The sequence below is a fragment of the Indicator indicator genome, chromosome Z (assembly GCF_027791375.1).
Source record: "Indicator indicator isolate 239-I01 chromosome Z, UM_Iind_1.1, whole genome shotgun sequence".
NCBI classification, from domain to species: domain Eukaryota; kingdom Metazoa; phylum Chordata; class Aves; order Piciformes; family Indicatoridae; genus Indicator; species Indicator indicator.
In genome coordinates, this window is record NC_072053.1 from 76,905,968 (window position 1) to 76,924,811 (window position 18,844).

Genomic DNA, 18,844 nt, shown 5'->3' on the forward strand with positions numbered 1-18,844 from the left:
TGTGACAGAGCCAGCAGCGGGACCAGGACATATCCCTGTCAAACCTCCCAGCCGCAAGCGCATCCTCCCCGCAAAACAAAGAACGAAATTAAACACGATGCATTCAGCACGTGTCAGCGCCAGCCCTCGCTCCGTCCCTGCGAGCAGCAGCTCCAGCTCCCGCGGCGGGGAAGCGGAAAACCTTCTCGCATATGGTGTTATTTTTTTTACTGCCTTTTCTCCCTCTCTGGAGCCCGGCACCGCGCCGCTTCGGCTCGGTGCGTTTCCAGTGATCGCCAGCATCCCAAACCCCCTCCACTGCCGGGCCGGTCCCCGCCAACCGTGCGGGACCCATCGGGGCGGGACGCGGGGGCGGGGAGAGAGCGGGGGTTCGTTACCGAAAGCCGGGGGGAAAGGAGGCAGCCGAGAGGGGGGCGTGCGAGGGGCAGCGCCTCAGCCGCGGGGGAGGCCCGCGGGGGGATTAAAGGGCGCGGGTACCTGCGGGGACTGGCGGGGAAGGAGACAGGCAGTCGGGCAGGCAGACAGACAGGCAGGCAGGGAGGGAGGGAGGGAGAAAGGCAGGCCGGCCGCCCCTCCGAAGAGAGAGGAGGTGGGGCGTCAAGGGGCGACCAGCCGCTCTCCTCCCGCGGCTGCCGGCGTCTCCCCGCGCCCGCCGCCCCGCGATGTGGCCCCTGGTGGCTCTCTGCTGCTGGGGGGGGCTGTCGCTGTCGTTGTCGCTGTCGCCGTCGGCGCCGCACGGCCGGTCGGGCGTCCCCCCGGGCGCCCTCTCCCGCGCCCCTACTTTCGCCTCTCCCGCCCTGGCGCCGCCGCCGCCGCAGCTGCCCGACACGACGGAAAGCAAAGTGGAGAAGCTGGGCCGCGCTTTCAAGCGCCAGGTGCGGCGGCTGCGGGCACGCAGCGGGCGGCTGGAGCTGGTCTTCCTAGTGGACGAGTCGTCGAGCGTGGGGCCCGCCAACTTCCTCAGCGAACTGCGCTTCGTCAAGAAGCTGCTCTCCGACTTCCCGGTGGTGCCCGCGGCCACGCGCGTCGCCATCGTCACCTTTTCCTCGCGCAGCAACGTGGTGCCGCGCGTGGACTACATCTCGCGGCGGCGGCCGCAGCAGCACAAGTGCGCCCTGCTGGGCCGCGAGATCCCGGCCATCACCTACCGCGGCGGCGGCACCTACACCAAGGGCGCCTTCCAGCAGGCGGCGGTGAGCGCGGCGCTGCGGGCGGCCGTGGGGCTGGGGAGGGGGAGCCTCCAGGTGCCCTCGGTGAGGGCTGTGGGCCGGGGTCGTGTGTGGTGAGGTGAGCGGTGTGGCGAGGCGCGTGTTACACGATGTGTGGTGAGGGTGGAGTGAGAGGCGTGGTGAAGACTGTGGTGAGCTGAGAGGTGTGTGGTGAGGTGAGCGGGAGAAGAGAAAGGTGCAGTAGGGTGTGTGGTGAGATGAGCGGGGGAAGAGAAAGGTGCAGTATGGGGTGTGGTGAGGTGAGCGGGGGAAGAGAAAGGTGCAGTATGGGGTGTGGTGAGGTGAGCGGTGGAAGAGAAAGGTGCAGTAGGGTGTGTGGTGAGGTGAGCGGGGGAAGAGAAAGGTGCAGTAGGGTGTGTGGTGAGGTGAGTGGTGGAAGAGAAAGGTGCAGTAGGGTGTGTGGTGAGGTGAGCGGGGGAAGAGAAAGGTGCAGTATGGGGTGTGGTGAGGTGAGTGGTGGAAGAGAAGGGTGCAGTAGGGTGTGTGGTGAGGTGAACGGGAGAAGAGAAAGGTGCAGTAGGGTGTGTGGTGAGGTGAACGGGAGAAGAGAAAGGTGCAGTAGGGTGTGTGGTGAGGTGAACGGGAGAAGAGAAAGGTGCAGTAGGGTGTGTGGTGAGGTGAGCGGGGGAAGAGAAAGGTGCAGTAGGGTGTGTGGTGAGGTGAGTGGGGGAAGAGAAAGGTGCAGTAGGGTGTGTGGTGAGGTGAGCGGTGGAAGAGAAGGGTGCAGTAGGGTGTGTGGTGAGGTGAGTGGTGGAAGAGAAAGGTGCAGTAGGGTGTGTGGTGAGGTGAGCGGTGGAAGAGAAGGGTGCAGTAGGGTGTGTGGTGAGGTGAGCGGGGGAAGAGAAGGGTGCAGTAGGGTGTGTGGTGAGGTCAGCAGTGGAAGAGAAAGGTGCAGTAGGGTGTGTGGTGAGGTGAACGGGAGAAGAGAAAGGTGCAGTAGGGTGTGTGGTGAGGTGAACGGGAGAAGAGAAAGGTGCAGTAGGGTGTGTGGTGAGGTGAACGGGAGAAGAGAAAGGTGCAGTAGGGTGTGTGGTGAGGTGAGCGGGGGAAGAGAAAGGTGCAGTAGGGTGTGTGGTGAGGTGAGCGGTGGAAGAGAAGGGTGCAGTAGGGTGTGTGGTGAGGTGAGCGGTGGAAGAGAAAGGTGCAGTAGGGTGTGTGGTGAGGTGAGTGGTGGAAGAGAAAGGTGCAGTAGGGTGTGTGGTGAGGTCAGCAGTGGAAGAGAAAGGTGCAGTAGGGTGTGTGGTGAGGTGAGCGGTGGAAGAGAAAGGTGCAGTAGGGTGTGTGGTGAGGTCAGCAGTGGAAGAGAAAGGTGCAGTAGGGTGTGTGGTGAGGTGAGCGGTGGAAGAGAAAGGTGCAGTAGGGTGTGTGGTGAGGTGAGCGGTGGAAGAGAAAGGTGCAATAGGGTGTGTGGTGAGGTGAGTGGTGGAAGAGAAAGGTGCAGTAGGGTGTGTGGTGAGGTGAGCGGGGGAAGAGAAGGGTGCAGTAGGGTGTGTGGTGAGGTGAGCGGGGGAAGAGAAGGGTGCAGTAGGGTGTGTGGTGAGGTGAGCGGGGGAAGAGAAGGGTGCAGTAGGGTGTGTGGTGAGGTGAGCGGGGGAAGAGAAGGGTGCAGTAGGGTGTGTGGTGAGGTGAGCGGGGGAAGAGAAAGGTGCAGTAGGGTGTGTGGTGAGGTGAGTGGTGGAAGAGAAAGGTGCAATAGGGTGTGTGGTGAGGTGAGTGGTGGAAGAGAAAGGTGCAGTAGGGTGTGTGGTGAGGTGAGCGGTGGAAGAGAAGGGTGCAGTAGGGTGTGTGGTGAGGTGAGCGGGGGAAGAGAAAGGTGCAGTAGGGTGTGTGGTGAGGTGAGTGGTGGAAGAGAAGGGTGCAGTAGGGTGTGTGGTGAGGTGAGCGGGGGAAGAGAAGGGTGCAGTAGGGTGTGTGGTGAGGTCAGCAGTGGAAGAGAAAGGTGCAGTAGGGTGTGTGGTGAGGTGAGGTGTGGGGTGAGAGGTGTAGTGGAGTGTGCAGAAGGGTGTGTTATGTGGAGCATGGTGAGGTGAGGGGTGCAAGAGAAGGGTGAGGCAGGGTGTGTGGGGAGGTGAGATGTGAGGCGAGAGGTGTGGTGGAGTGTGCAGTAGAACGTGCAGTGGGCAGCATGGTGAGGCGAGTAGTGCACTGAGGGACACAGTGGCTCTGTGAGGTGTGGTGAGGAGTGTGATGGGTGTGTGGCAGGGTGTGTGGTGGGTGTGTGGTGAGGTGAGGTGTGTGATGGGTGTGTGGTGAGGTGAGGGGTGTGATGGGTGTGTGGTGGGTGTGTGGTGAGTGTGTGGTGAGGTGAGGAGTGTGATGGGTGTGTGGCAGGGTGTGTGGTGGGTGTGTGGTGAGGTGAGGAGTGTGATGGGTGTGTGGTGAGGTGAGGGGTGTGATGGGTGTGTGGTGGGTGTGTGGTGAGTGTGTGGTGAGGTCAGGAGTGTGATGGGTGTGTGGCAGGGTGTGTGGTGGGTGTGTGGTGAGGTGAGTGTGATGGGTGTGTGGCAGGGTGTGTAGTGGAGTGTGTGGTGAGGTGAGGAGTGTGATGGGTGTGTGGCAGGGTGTGTGGTGGGGTGTGTGGTGAAGTGAGGGGTGCAGCGAAGGGTGTGGTGAACTGCAGAGTGGTGCATTGAAATGTGTGGTGAGGTGAGCCCTGTGGCTGGGTGTGTGGGGAGGGAAGTAGTGGCTGAATGAGGGGTGTGAGGCGGAGTGTGTGGTCAGGGGTGCTGCAGTATATGTTAGGTGAGGTGTGTGGTGGTGCCACGAGATACGCCGTGAGGTAAGGTGTGCGGTGAGGGGCAGGTTGGTACTGTGTAGTGCACTGTGGCAAGCTCTCAGCAAGGTGGGGGAGGCGTGGCGAGATGTGGCAGTGTGTGAGGTGTTGAGGTGCGATGGCTTGGTAAGCGGTGTGCAGCATGTGGTGTGGGAGTGTGGTTCTGTGTGCATGCAAGGATTTTCAGTGTCAAGGGGTCTAGGGCTGTGTGGTGGGACGTGGAGCAGTGTTCTGTGGGAGGTGGAATAGTCTGGTCTGGGCAAGTAGTCACTGTCTTCCCATGCTGTCTGTGCCTGCAGCACCCATGTTTTCTGCTGCCCTTGCAAACAAATGTGTGAAATTCAGTCTTTGAAAGAATATGAGCCAATGTCCTGATTTCAGAAGTGATATATGTATATGAGTCAAGTCTGGCATCTGAAACGTCTGCCTTGTTTCTTGGCAGTGGGACTTGGGTGCCCAGTAGCTGTCAAGAGTCAGAAATATCTACATACTGTCACCAGGTGACTATTTTATTTGCTGATGACTGACAAAGGTGTCCTAAACCTGTATGTAGTATGCCACTATATAGAAGTATGTCCAGGAAATGTTTCTGGACACTGGAACACAATCACCTGTGGTGTTATTATACAGTCCTATGATGCAAATTTAGTCTAGGCAGCTCCTACACATATTGGGCATGATCAAGAAGTCTCTTGGTAGATGGCTTGTGGACAACCAGTTTACCCTGAAAGGTTTTTCATGAGGCTAGACTGGGCTGCTCCTTGCCGTTTGGACTCTGTGTGCAGGAGCATTCCCAAAGGAAGTCTAGTTTTCTGTTACCTGAATGTCTAATTTGTGGTCTTGTCCTGTAATTGAGCCTCATTGAAGCATCTTAAGTGGTCTCATTTGGATTTGATGGATGAAACTGCAAGAGGTGAATCACTTCTGGGCATATGGAACTGGCAGAGATCATTCCCTTCTTCACATTTGGCAGGAGAAAGGAAGACCGCATTCTGATATGGCCATTGTTGTGCATGGAAAACCTGCTTTAGGAAAACACTTACCTATGTTAGATCTTCCACTGTGAAGTCAAGAGTCAATATAAATCCGTCCCAGGGGTGCTGTGTGAAAAAAGTTAGTGATACAAATTTAAAATAACCATTATAAACAAAGCATAAACTTAAGAAATGCCATCTGTTTTTTTCTGATATGGAGTCTTACCTAATCATACCTTTGAAATGGAATAAACAAAAAATTCCCTTTAGAAACCTACAATCTAGTTTTATGAGCCTGGCTGGATCTTGTGGCTACAACAGCATCACTGTCATTTTACACTGTGGTCTCTTAAGAATGTGGGAAGAGAAATATTCACATGGTGGTAGGGAGAACTGCAACAGAATGACAAGGTTAAAATTTCAGGCTGCTTGCTGGCTCTGGGTTAACAATACTGTACTGTGGTTTTGTTCAGTATGTCTTCTTTGTGTGAGACAAATTATAGCTTCAGGGAATACTCTCCTTTCTAGGGACTTGTCAGAAACTGTTGTAAGTTTAAAATACTCAGAATAAATCTAGATAAATATGTTAAGTATAACAAAATTGTTGTTACCAGTGGGCTCTTACACTGCTGTCCTTTTTTTTTAACAGTCTTTTGGCGCAACTGTAGTTATTTCTCCTTTCACTTTCCTATAATACTGTTTTTATTATTCTTGCACTTTAATGTAGGGTTTCTTCTGCTGCTTTAACAAAACCAAAAGTGTCTGCAAAGCAACAACAGACTCCCTGAAATAGTATTCCTCATGTGTTGGAGTAACAGAAAATGAAGGAAAGTGCATTGTTAGAATAATCCCAGCACTTAAGTTGTCCTGCAGCACTCTTCATTGGTGGGTCTCAATGTGATTCATTCCAGTCTGTGACAGTCCTACGGAAACTACAGAGGCAGAGAGATAAGCACAAGGTCATCAGTCCAGTCAGTGGCTGACCTGGGAACATCAGTGAACAGGAGCAAGATTTACTTAGCAGTTGCTGTCTCAGAATTTGTGGCACCAGAACTGTTCATGTAACATCATCCTGAAAGCAGAGCTACTCAGTTGGACAAGGTGTTGCATATCCATGTAATGTCCATCTTTGAAAAAAATAAGGGAGTTCACCTTGGCACAGCAGTTTTGCAGCCTCTCTGAAAATTTATTATAGAATTTCTGTGTTGTCAAAACTAAGCATGCTTTCTTTTGCCATGTGGACCACACTTTGACATTCCTGCGCAGCAGATTAAAGATAAATTCTGTGAGGTACACAGAAGTCCGCTAGAGAGAGTGGTAAGAGACAGCTCCCTAACAAGTAAAGCTGAACTGCTATCAGTGTTCAGTTTTGCAACCCTGTTTGATAGCTCATGCCACGCTTGTGTTGGATACATTTGCTGATGTAAAATAAGTCACATCTTTTTGTTACTTTTCTCAGTGCTCAAGGTGTCACAGAGTTTTTTCTGCTAAGGTCTTTTTTCCAGAACTCCAGAGGCAGGACTTAATTGCAGGTTTGAGGGAAAGGGAGCAGGGAAAAAAAAAAAAAGAAAAAAAAAGGAAGACCTAAAAAGACCAAAATATTTTGCCCTGCATTGTGGGAAGGAAAACTGTTGCAACTACATGTGCCAGAAACCTCTTAGGCTACCTTCGTACTGCAGGAATTTGATGTTGAGTTTATCATGCTTATTAAAGTTAAAAAACCCCAGTGAAGGGACTTTTTACAGGCTTGGATTCCGAGTCAGGTTTGGTAACATTTCAGAGCTATTTTTATTTAGACATTACCACTGTTGAGCTAGTCTACTGAGATTCTAAAATGTTTTCAATGTGTAAGTTTACTTTCACCAAAATGTAGTTTTTAACATCTGTAGGATATAATACTTATGCCTTCCTGCTCACTAGTAAAGTTTGATGTCCTCCAGGCTAACCTTCCAGCTGCTGTAACCTTTTATTCTTTCTATTTGACTACAGCTCTTCATCTTTACAGGTTGTAAGAAGCCTGTGGTTTTCACTTCACTTTTTAGCATATGAGGCAGGAGTAATGAGAACAATAGCAGGAAATATGGTACTGAATGCAGACCTTGAGAGTCAGAATCCCTGTATTCTGCTTCTTCAAGTTACAATAGAAGCTGTAGGCCATGTTTACTGTAACACAAGGTCTGCTGCATAAGGGCCGAGTATGTAACAGTGTTGCAAACACCTTTGTGCATGTCTTGGATTCCCAAGATGTTAGCACTGTCCCTTGGCAGTGAAATACAAGATGCTGCAGTCCTCACCTGATGGCTGAAAGCAGTAACATGGGTAAGAATGAGAACATAATTGATGTTAACTTCCATGCAATAAAATGATGTATTGTTTACAATGTGAATATGTCTTTTTTTGTTGTTGTTGTTATCTACTGTAGTTAATTTTGAAATAGGAAAAGAGTTAAGGCATGAAGTTGTTCAGAATTCAGTTTAAGATCCAGAAAACATTCCTCAAAGGAAATTAATGCTTGTGGCTTGAGACTCTTGTTCTGTGTTTAGATTGTGCATCTTAGGAAGGACAGATGTTGAGCATATAAAACATACTTAGCATAACAAAGTGTCTGTACTAGTAGTTGTTTAGAGGTATTAACTTCTCATGTTCAGCGGTTTTTCTTTTAAAGCACATGTAAACAGTCTAAGGGTGAAGAAACTAAGCTAATTTATTGAAAACTCTTTGGCTTCAATTTTTCACATAGTTAGTTGGTGGGACAGCACAAGTATATGCAGTTTATGTTAAGCAGATTGCTTATTGCATTATGGAAAGCTCCAGAGCTGTTGTGACTGTGAGGCAGAGCTGAAGCAGAACTGAGGAACCCTTTTTGATCAAGTGTTGCTCGTGCTAGTGATAAAGGAACGCATCTAAAGCCCAAAGAGCCCAGCAGTGTGAAGTGCTGGATTTCCAAGCTGTAGTTGACTGGATTGGAGCTTCTGATCTTGAGAGATCACCATTGTACCTCATGGGAGGAATGTGCATTTGTTGCCCGTGCTGTCGTGAAAGGGCAACAAGGCAATGAGGCAACAAGACTTGTGAAGGGCCTTGAGATCAAGTCCTGTGAGGAGTGTCTGAGGAAGTTGGGGTTCACTGTGGAGCAGAGAAGGCTGAGGGAAGACCTCAATGCTCTCTACAACCAGCTCAATGGAGGTTGGAGCCAGGAGGGGGCCAGCCTCTTCTCCTTGGTGTCAAGTGACATGACTGGAGGAAATGGATGCCCGCTGCACCAAGGGAGGGTTAGGATGGATATTAGGAAATATTTCTTCATTGAAAGGGTTATCAAACATCGGAATGGTCTGCCCAGGGCAGTGGGGGCGTCACCATCCCTGAAGGGGTTTAAGCAGCATATGGACCTGGCACTTAGGAACATGGTTTAGTGTTGACCCTTCAATGCTGGGTCAAAGGTTGGACTGCATGATCTTGAAGGTCTCTTCCAACCAGATATATTATGTGATTCTGTGAAACAGGAACAAGGGATCATCATACAGTGGTGGAAGTTGAATGGTGTGTTCCTGTCTTTTCACTCAACAGTCATAGTTACAGATGTGCCAGCACTGATGTCCTATCTTAATTGATGGACATTTTAAACATCCTGAAGCTGCACTGAGTACTGTGCTCAAAAAAAAACAAACCCAAAAAAAGTTATTTAAACTACTCCATGTGGCAGCCTCTTGACAAAATAATAACAATAGCTGCTTCTAAATAGACAAACTTCCTGTTGTCTTCCAATGGAAGTAAAATGGGAAGTATTTATCTTCAAAACTGAACTTGGAAGTTGTGGGATTGTACTGCTCTTGAGCTCAAGTCAAAGGTAGCCCACAGCCAGCCTTAAACAGACCAACCAATTGTTCTAAACAACTTGGCAAAGCAGTAGCTGGGGAAGGCTTTAATAGTGGCCTTGTGTTATTTTAATAATTGTTTCATTTAAAGGCTGTGCTTTTTGCATTTCTAATTCATTTTCACTCCACTGAAGTCAGTAGCATATGTAAGTGGAAGGTCTGTCACAGCAGTTACAGAACCAGGTGACACATTTTCTGAATATCTGGTCTTTAAAATCTGGCTTTTGTATCTAACCTGATCTTGAGGGAGTGTGACAAATGGCCAACCAGTATGTCAAATTCAGTGTTCTGTTGTCATCCAATTAACAAACATGAAAAAAATGGCCCTCAAAAGAATGTAAGCACATATCAATTTAGGGTAAACAGTTCTAATGCTTATTTAATGCTTGTTTAAATAAGTAATGGTAGCTTTGTTTCTTTGGTATGCCAGAAGCACAAAAGCACAAGATGCAGCATTGTTACCCTCTAGGGTAATTGGCCTTTAAGTTCAACGCATTATCAGATTCAGAATCTCATTTTGAAATTAAAGCAAAAAAATAGTTGAAGAAAGAAAACTAAAGATCTTTTCTTACCATGTAAGTATTTTCCTTACTAGAGTTTTTTTGGGTTTTTTTTGTAATTTGAAAAGAAGTAATACTCTTTCACTGAGAAGAGGAGGATTTAGAGTCATGTATATTGTCTGTTTATCAAGAATGTCTTTATGGAGTTTTATTCCTACAACATCTGCAAAATCAGCAGCTAACAATCAGAGAGCAGCAGATTCTAGCCTGTGCCTGTCATTGCACTGTTAATATTTGATGATGGCTTAGGTCAGTTATAGCAAGCTGACTAGTTGACAGTAGTGGGCCTCTCAGTTCTGATATGGCCTTGGAGACTGTATTAAAGATTACAGTGAGCAAAACTAAGTCAGCCTGGTTTACCTCTGTGGTCACCTTTGAAATTGCAGAGCTAGAAGTTAGCAATGACTGAAACAACTGAGACTGGAGTTCCTGTCAGCCATCATTAGTGTCAACTCTAAATCACTGCTTTTAATCAGTATAGTGTTTGTGAAAAGTACTTGTCCTGCATACTGCAGTCTTGAGTAGATTTTGCTCACAAGTTAGTACAGCAGACTCAGAATCAAGATACGCATCTGCACATTGTTCATTGTCCTGAGAGCTGGTGTGAAATGGAGCTACCTTAATAACTTCTTAAGTACTTCATTTTTGCTCTGTCTCTTTGGCTGGGACAGGCAGAAAGTGGTCTGCTTAGTATCATATATGGGGCTAAGCACAGTTAAGATTTTCTTTGGTTGAAATTGGTCTGTTTGTTCTCCAAAAATTGTGTCCCGCATTTCAGTCTAAGCAGAAATGTGTGATTTGGAAGTCTGGCATTTAGTCATTTATCATCTTCCTTTTAATTAAGGGTTATTTGTTTCTCAAAAATCTGACATACATGTCTTACAAGAAGCACTGAAGGATATTGCTGTGTACACTTTCGCTTCATCAGTTCCTCAAGGCAAACTAAGTTCATCAGTGTGAGGAACAGAAGCAAGACAGCCTGGCTTCAGGCACAGAAGTGCCTCATCCTGGGAGTCTGTATCCTTGTAGAAACCAGTGGTAGGGTTGTCCCCATGAACAACATCTCTGTTCAGTAGATCTAACTAAGTATGCTGAAGCCCTTATTCCAGTGTTTCCTTTTTCATGGAGTATGCAGGAAACTAGGGATGGATAATATCGCTTGACTCTAGACCCTGAATTAAACACTTGCTTCCTTTCCCTTGTTCTCCCACATTCTTCCTTCTCCAGTATCCGTAGAAACAATATACTTCATAGCTCTGATTAAAAAAAAAATAGGCAAAAAATACTAGGGTTTATTCTGTGCTTCACTCCTTTTTTAAAGAATTGTTTTTCATGGCTTGAAAAAGTTGCTTGTCAGTTCTCTTTAACACTTTGGACTGCATGCCCTCCCAAACCACAGTTTTTCTGCCTTTGAATATCCTCCAACAATATGTTCATACTAGTACTAGAGATAAGTAGCAGCAATTCAAAATGTTCTATAAAAAGAATTGGTTTTGGATGGATTGCTTTACAATATTTTCATGCAAAGTTTATGGCTTACTGAAACCTGGCTTGAAGGCATTCACACTACCATCTATGCTTGTAGTTCTGCATGACTTCTAGCCAAGTACTTTGCTCATGCAAGATAGTGGCTCTGGAAATTTCAAATCAGTGCACAAAAGAACTCGAAGTTGCTGTTCTGTTTTTGTTCTTCAATTTTTGAGTTGGTTTTTATGGCATTTTGTTTATTGCTTGTTGCAGAACTGTGAGTTTGATCAGCAGGATTAAAGACATTTGTGGTTTTAGACAGGAGAAGGAAGAACTTTTAAGACATGCTAAATTTAATCTAAATCATGGTCTCCATGAAAATCTTGAAAATTGTGGAAAGTACATGAGGTTTGGTTAGTTTCCAGGTGACTGTTTTCTGAAATGATAATTGTGAGTGTACTGTTTGATGCCTTGTGTAACTGCATAGCATGCATTGTGGCTTCTACATGTAAAGAGGACCTGTTGGTGATGCTGTGTGAGATATATTTGAATGGATACAGTAATGAGCTGACATTTTCTGACTTTCCCATCTGCTTTGAATAGGAAATGGCATGTGTGCACTGAGGGCTGTTAAGAAGCAGAGAGACTTTACAGTTTTTTAAGAGACAACCCAAGGAACTGCACAAATGGCCTGTGCAATTTAACAATGGCATGAATTTTACTGAAGTTTTGCAAACCAGTCATCGGAAGTATACTTTTCATTCATGAAAGATCCTTTCCTTTTGATCCATTCCACGAGCATTAACATATTCTCTAGCCTTGCTGATGTTCTTTCATTCTTGTTATGTGCTAAGCATAAGACATAGATGAAGAACTACAACTTCCTGGAAAAAAAAAAGGGAGCAACCATAGGATAACGTACTCCTTTTGGCATAAAGAAGAGTGTTCTGTGTCTCATGGCTGAGTTGGACACTACCAGCAAGGAAACTTGTAACACCTGGGTAGTAGTTAGTTCTTGTCTTGCCATGATGTACTTATCTCAGCCTTTTTACCTGGGCTACAGAAAGCTGATCTAATCACAAGCCTCACAAGGTTGTATGATCAGAGCATATCTGACATTTTCATAACTTATGTCTCTGAGAGCTGAGATGGATGTTCCTGCCTGGAAGGATCTGCATTGCACCGTATACAGTGGCCTTCCTGATCTATGTTCTGTCAACCAGCCATGTGTGAATTAAGGAAGAGAAGAGGTTTGGGGATGCAAAGAGAGAGAGGTGTGCCAGCATCTACTGTGTTGCAGGTCACCAAGACAGGCCTCCCTTAGAAGGCACACTAGTTACAGGATAGTGCCACAAAGCACCACTATTTCCCAGTGTAAGATACAGAGGCAGGGGGAACATGAGAAAAATGAGATATTGCTGCAGGGATTAACATGTTTTTTTCTGATACAGTAGCAGAACTAACAACTCAGTGAATAAAACCTTTCATCAGTGTGGTATCTAGATGATGGTGTGTAAATCTTTCAGGAACGGAAGTTGCTTTTCCCGAAAAAACCATTCTTTCCTCTCTTGCTTTGGATCTGTTAATGGTGAGGCTGACAGTAAGCAGCCTCTGATCCCCAGCCTTTTAGATTTAGTACCTTAACAGAGAAGTCAGTCCTACCATGTTCTTTGCTCCAGAGATAGAAAGAAAAACAAGAAAAGCTTCCAAGTGATTTGTTCTGAGAGTAGGGACTGAATTCCAGGCATTAAAATTTTTAAGAAGTCAGGACAAAAGAAGTAATACTATTTTTAATCCATTTCCAAGACTTAAAAGAAGCCTTTCCATCAAAATACATCATATTTAGCAATATTTCCTGACAGAAACCTCAGTACTAATATTCCGTATGTTGTATATTGTGCATGTTCTGTGGCACTTTTAACCTTTGTCCTCCAGTTCCAATTGTTATTGAAATTTGAAAGCTAGATTTTCCAGACAAGACAGAGTGTTTATGGTGCTCAGAATTTTCTGATTGACCTTGGTGCAGAAATTAAAAGCATTGTTGCCTTCAGCCATAGCTAGGCTCTTTGGGTGACCAGGAGCATGTTCAAATCTTTAAGCGACTTATTTTGCTGTAATGTTAACACAATTCAAAACAAAAGCTCCTGTTAAAATTATGATGCTCCCTCTGGTTCAGAGTGTCTCTGGTAACCTCAACCAGGAAGATGAAGAACCTCCTTGAATCTGACAGGCAGCCTGTGAAAAGCTTTAGCATTCTGAGCTGTGGTGCTCTGCTATGTGTATGCACTGTAAACAGTGAAGCAGAGAATCCAATTGTCTGTCCTATTTCTCTCCCAAACACTCCGCCACACTCAGTTGGGCTGGGACAGCTCTTATCAGCAATAACTGTGTATTCATGTTGCTCAATTCTAGCAGTCCTGGACCAAAGAAGATAGATACTCAGAAGATAACTGAGCAGTGAGAGCTGGCAGTAGATGGGCTGGGTCATGAATTGTGTTTGTCATTTAGGAATTAATTATTCTGTTCAGCTTTTTTTCCCTGCTTTGTTAAAGTGATGAATGTTTAAAACAAAAGAAACAAATATTCAGCAGATGCACTAGTGGTGTGAATGCTTGGTCTGAAAATACATGAAGTTTAATTACTTAATTCAGTAAAGTATTTTTCAAGTCTCTATTATTAGCAAAAGACCAGAGCAGCACTAGAGAAGTGAAGTAACATCTGGATTGTATTAATAATGGAAATTAATAATGGAAATGGCTCACACATGAAGAACACTCAGATTTTTCATTTTTCAAACCAAACTGACATCTGTTAGCAAGGTGATACTTTGAACATAGTACACAGCATAGCAGCATATAAAGCTCCCAGCAACTTTTCAAAACCCTGATAAACCTGTTGTGCAGTACCAAGAGCTGAGGAAATGGCTATTTACATAACATACCTTGTCTTTTGATGCCTCAGGAAGACCTCAGTTTGACAGAATATGAAGGATATGTGTGTGTTGGTGGTTTACTGGAAAGTAGGTACATTCTATTCTTATTCAAAGCCACCCAATTTCAAGTCAGCAAATCCAGTTCTAGCACTTGTGTGAAACAAGTGTGTAGGTCAAAATTCTATGCAGTAGCTCCTGTCATTGCAAAGGGAGTGATGGTTTTGGGAATAAACATTTTTTTGGATGATGGGAGGAAGAAACAACCTTTACGCAATGTGAAGATAATTATCTTAGTCTTGGAGTGCATAGCTTTTCTCTGCAAGGTAAGAATGTTTTAATCATTTTTCAAAGTGTACAAAGTGAATGAAATGGCATTTTTTTTTAAAGTTTGTAATGCTAGTTAAAGAGTTGAAAATGTAACGCAGGCATTACAGGCAGAATCCATGCCGTAGAAAGAGGCAAAAACGTCAGGTTAATAAAAAGTGCTAAAAACTGGAAGCTGGCTGTGTTCTTCCCATATCACAAAACACAGAGTCACTGAATCATTGTGTTTGGAAGGGTGCTCTGGTGACCAACTAGTCCAGCCCTTCTGCTCGAAGTAGGGTCAACAGGATCAGGTTGCTCAGGACTGTGTCTAGTTGGATTTTGAATATCTCCGGGAATGGAGATCCTGCAACCTTTCTGGAAAACCTGTTTCACTGGTTAATCACCCTTTCAGTAAAAATGTTTTCTTCCGTTTAAGTGGAATTTTTTGTGTTTTGGTTAGTGTCTTTTGCCTCATGCTACTAATTAGATGAGTCTGAATCCATCTTCTTTACTCCCCCTCCCTCTTCACCCTTCCCCCCCCCATTAAGTATTTATATATATGAATGAGAGCACCTCAAGCCTTCTTCACTCCAGGATGAAAAATGCTAGATCTGTCAGTCTCTCCCCAGATGACATGTCCCTACATTTCCTGACTGTGAGCATGCCTGGCTTTTTACCTGTGTTCTTAGATCCATAGAGTGAGAATGTTCCATTCAGCTATGGGACTTACTCAGGTCATACGTACCAGTTACTTAGAGAGGCTTGGCAGGTAAGTGCTGTGGCTAAAGCAAAAAAGAAATTAGTTAGGATTCTTGCATTTTGTTATTGAAAAGAGATTGTAAAGTGCATTCTCAATTATGCAAAACCACATAGGGGTTAGGAAAGGATGAAAGACAAGTGGAAGATAACTACATGCAGAGAGGGTGACACTGTGGAAAGAAGAGATGAAGGCTGAATGGAAAAATGGAGGGGATAAGAAGGATAGGAACGATTAAAAGGCAGATGCATAAGGATACCCCACCCATTGTTGTGTAAATTAATACTGAGAAAATAATTGATAGAGCTGGTACATTATTTAACTGAAGTGAAAAATCATTGTCACAACAAGACTAGACCAGCGGGAAATGATTGTATTTTAAATTACTTTTTTTGTTTGGTTTGGTTTGGGGGTTTTTTGTTGTTTTTGTTTGTTTGGTTGGGGTTTTTTTTCAAGATTTTGTTTTGGTTGTTACCTTCAGCAGTCCATTTTTTGTAGCACTACTTAAACATACACATTAATTCTATAGATACATCTTTCCCCTAAATTATAAATGCAGTTCCTGCTAGGGGAATATTCAAGGAAAACATTCAGATTAGTTAATTTCTTCCTAATAGGGGATAGCTCACTCTCAAGTGCTTGTATAGCAGTGCAGAGGAATGTGTGGAAAGGTAACAATCAGAAACCACAACATCCAATCAATTATGGGCTGTCATTGGGTTCCTTTCCTGAAAGGGGCAATGAAACCTAAAGAATGGTCAAGATTCATTTGAGTGGAGCTCGGAAAGTAGCAGTTTTCAGTGACCAAAAGAAAAGGTGGTAAAATCCAGACCTTTGCTGTTTTAGGGAAGAGACAGAGGAAGTATAGCCAGCTCTTCTGTGTAAAAGAGTAACAACATTTGTGGCATGATTAAGGGGAACAGTATTTGTCACTCTCTCACTTTGAATTACTCTTCAGAGATGACCAACTTCCTTAGTATTGCTTAGGAATTAGTGATAAGATGCTTCACCTCCAACAAAAGTTATGGTTGATCCCAGTACTGATTTTTTTTTCTTTCCAGAACATTTATTTGTATTAAATTTCCTTCCAGATTTGGACTTTTTACCTATAGGAGGGATGAAAGTAAGGGAACCTTGAAACAAAGGGTGGACTTTGCAAAAACATTTTGTGTTCCCATTTCCCTTTGTCAGTGACATGCAGATCCACCTCTGAAGCTGTCTGTAATGCATTAAGACTTACTGGTTTAATATCCTACTGAATATATAGGTCAAATCTATGCTGTGGGGTTTTTTGTTTTTTTGTTTTTTTTTTTAGTATAATTTCTTCATTTTAATATAAATCAAATAATTATTATGTTGTATTTATAGTTGTAGTCTGTAATACTATAAAATGGGAATACTTTCTTTTAAAGTGAATAAGTGATTCTCTGGGAAAAAGAATTGTTCTGTTTAGAGCTCATCCCATGGTGTGTAGGTTTTATGCATTTCATAGTATAAGTGGTCTACTGGTATAGCAGAGCTGAATGTCTCGTTAACGAAGGGCTTTCTGTTTGGGTTCTGAAATGCAGTGGTGATTCTTCCTGATGTACAAACCAGTAACATTCCCTTAGTAGCTCTACAAGGTATACAAGGAACAGTGCAATTTTTGTGATGAATGCGTGGATAATGTTACTTTGAAATCTAGGTTCCAATCTAAATCTTCTAAGTCAAGCTTCTCCTTGCAAGGTTCCTGGGACTGTCTGATGTCCAAAGCTTAGTTTGTAAAGTAAGGCAGATAAACCTGATGTTATCTAAAGCTTAGTTTGTAAAGTGAGACAGATAAACCTAATTAATTTTGTTTCCCTTTAGACAGATATATTAATAATCAATTCACTATTGTCAAAGTCTTCTTTAAAAGCAAAATACTGAGTAAAGACAGAGATCAGGCCCAAGATCAAACGTTTATGGATTTGATGCAGAACATGAGATTGGGGCAGTAGCAAAGAACCCTTGATGGCATCATTACTGTGCCTGTCAAATGGCCAAAGAAGTCCTTGATCTCAGATGCTACTCCTCCTGATTTTGTATTACAATTTCTGTATGGTATATTAAGATTAAAAATCACAGAAGTTGAAGTTTTAACTGGGTTTGTGACTGTACTGATAGGATTTCATTTTGACTTACAGTAGTGAATTTCTAGAGGAGGATTTTGTACAACTATTTTGTTGCACAAGACTTCATTTTTTCATTCTAAGGGCTGTTATTGGCACAAAGTAAAAGGCAAGTGCCAGATATTTGTACACACTAAACAGAAACTGAATACAATACAGATGGTAATAACTTTTTGCTAATGTGAAAAGAATGTTTTATTATTAGATTACTGGAACTGATCTATCACTCCTGTGAAAGAAGTGTAGACAAGAATATAGGTCCTAGAACAGTAAAAGACAAGCTGTTTCTAGTGGCCCCATGCATTTCTTTGCAATCATCAAGAGTATTAATTATTTTGCTTTGTTGGTACTTATCACTTATTATTATAGTAGTGACCGAATGGGCTGTGTTCTTCCATTAAACAGGTCATTCAGCACCTTATTTTGAGTTATGGCTGCTGTTCGGTTTCATCTGATGGTAAAATCAGAAGCAGATGTGGACATTCATACCAAAGAAATGAGTTCTCTGGATCCTTTTAATTTCCAAGTACTCTTCAGTGGGCAGTTAAGCTTTATTTATTGGAGAACTTGACAATTTATGAAAGGACTGCAGAGACTTATCAAGAAAAAAAAAGTAATTTGATAGCTTTCTGTGATGGTGTAACCAGCTGTATAGATGAGGAGAGAGCAAGGAATGTTGGCTGCTTTGACTTCAGCAAGACTTTGCACACTGTCTCCCTTAACAGCCTCATAGGTAAGCTTAGGAAGCATGTAAGCCTGGGAAGCATGGGTTAAATGAGTGGACAGTGAGGTAGATTGGGAATGGGATGAATGACAGAGCACAGGGGGTTGTGATAAATGGTGCAGGGTCTAGTTGGAGTGCTGTAGATAATGGTGTTCCCCAGGGGTCAGTACTTGGTCCAGTCTTGCTCAACATCTTCATCAGTGACAGAGTGTACTCTCAGCAAGTTTGCTGTTGATAAAAAAAACTAGGAGTAGTGGAGTGGCTGACATACCAGAAGGCTGTGCTGCTATTCAGCAAGACCTGGACAGGCTGGAGAGTTGGGCAGAGGGAAACCTCATGAATTTCAGTCAGGGCAAGCACAGAGTTCTGCACCTGGGGAGAAATAACCCCCTGCACCAATACAAGTCAGGGGTTGACCTACTGGCAAGCAGCTCTGCAGAGAAAGACCTGGGAGTGCTGATGGACAAGATGATCATCATGAGGCAGCAATGCACCCTTGTGGCCAAGAAGGGCCAACACTGTTCTGAGGTGCATTAAGAGTGTCGTCAAGCAGTTCAAAAGAGATTCTGGTGATGATGCCCCTAGCCATTCCCGTTCTGGGCTCCCCAGTTCATGAAGGACAGGGAACTACCAGTGAGAGTCCAATGAAGGGCCATAAAGATGTTAGAGGACTGGAGCATGTCTTTTACAAGGAGAGGCTAAAAGACCTGGGGCTCTTAAGCCTGGAAAAGAGAAGACTGGGAGGGGATCTTATCAATTCATATAAATATCTAAAGGGTGGAGGTCAAGAAGATGGAGTTGGGCTCTTTTCAGTGGTGCCCAGAGAGGACATGGGGCAGCAGGTACAAACTAGAACACGGGAAGTTTCACTTGCATTTAAAGAGAAACTTTTTTGCTTTGAGGGTGCTGGAGCAGTGGAAGAGGGTGCCCATGGATTTTAGGGAGTCTTCTTCTCTGGAGACTTTCAAAACCCATCTGGATGCATTCCCATGCAAACTGATCTAGGTGTACCTGTGTTAGCAGGAGGGTTGGACTAGGTGATCTCCAGAGGTCCCTTTCAACCCCTATCATCCTGTGATTTCTGTAATTCTGATCTT

General features: G+C 44.6%; 1 protein-coding gene across 1 annotated transcript in view; it reads left to right on the forward strand.

Moving 5' to 3' along the window:
* The first annotated feature begins 662 nt into the window (after positions 1-662).
* SVEP1 (sushi, von Willebrand factor type A, EGF and pentraxin domain containing 1) overlaps positions 663-18,844 on the forward strand; it is a 147,187-nt gene continuing 129,005 nt past the window's right edge. Inside the window, exon 1 of the mRNA XM_054397853.1 lies at positions 663-1,193. Coding sequence (XP_054253828.1) covers positions 663-1,193 — 531 coding nt within the window. The remainder of the gene's footprint in view (positions 1,194-18,844) is intronic.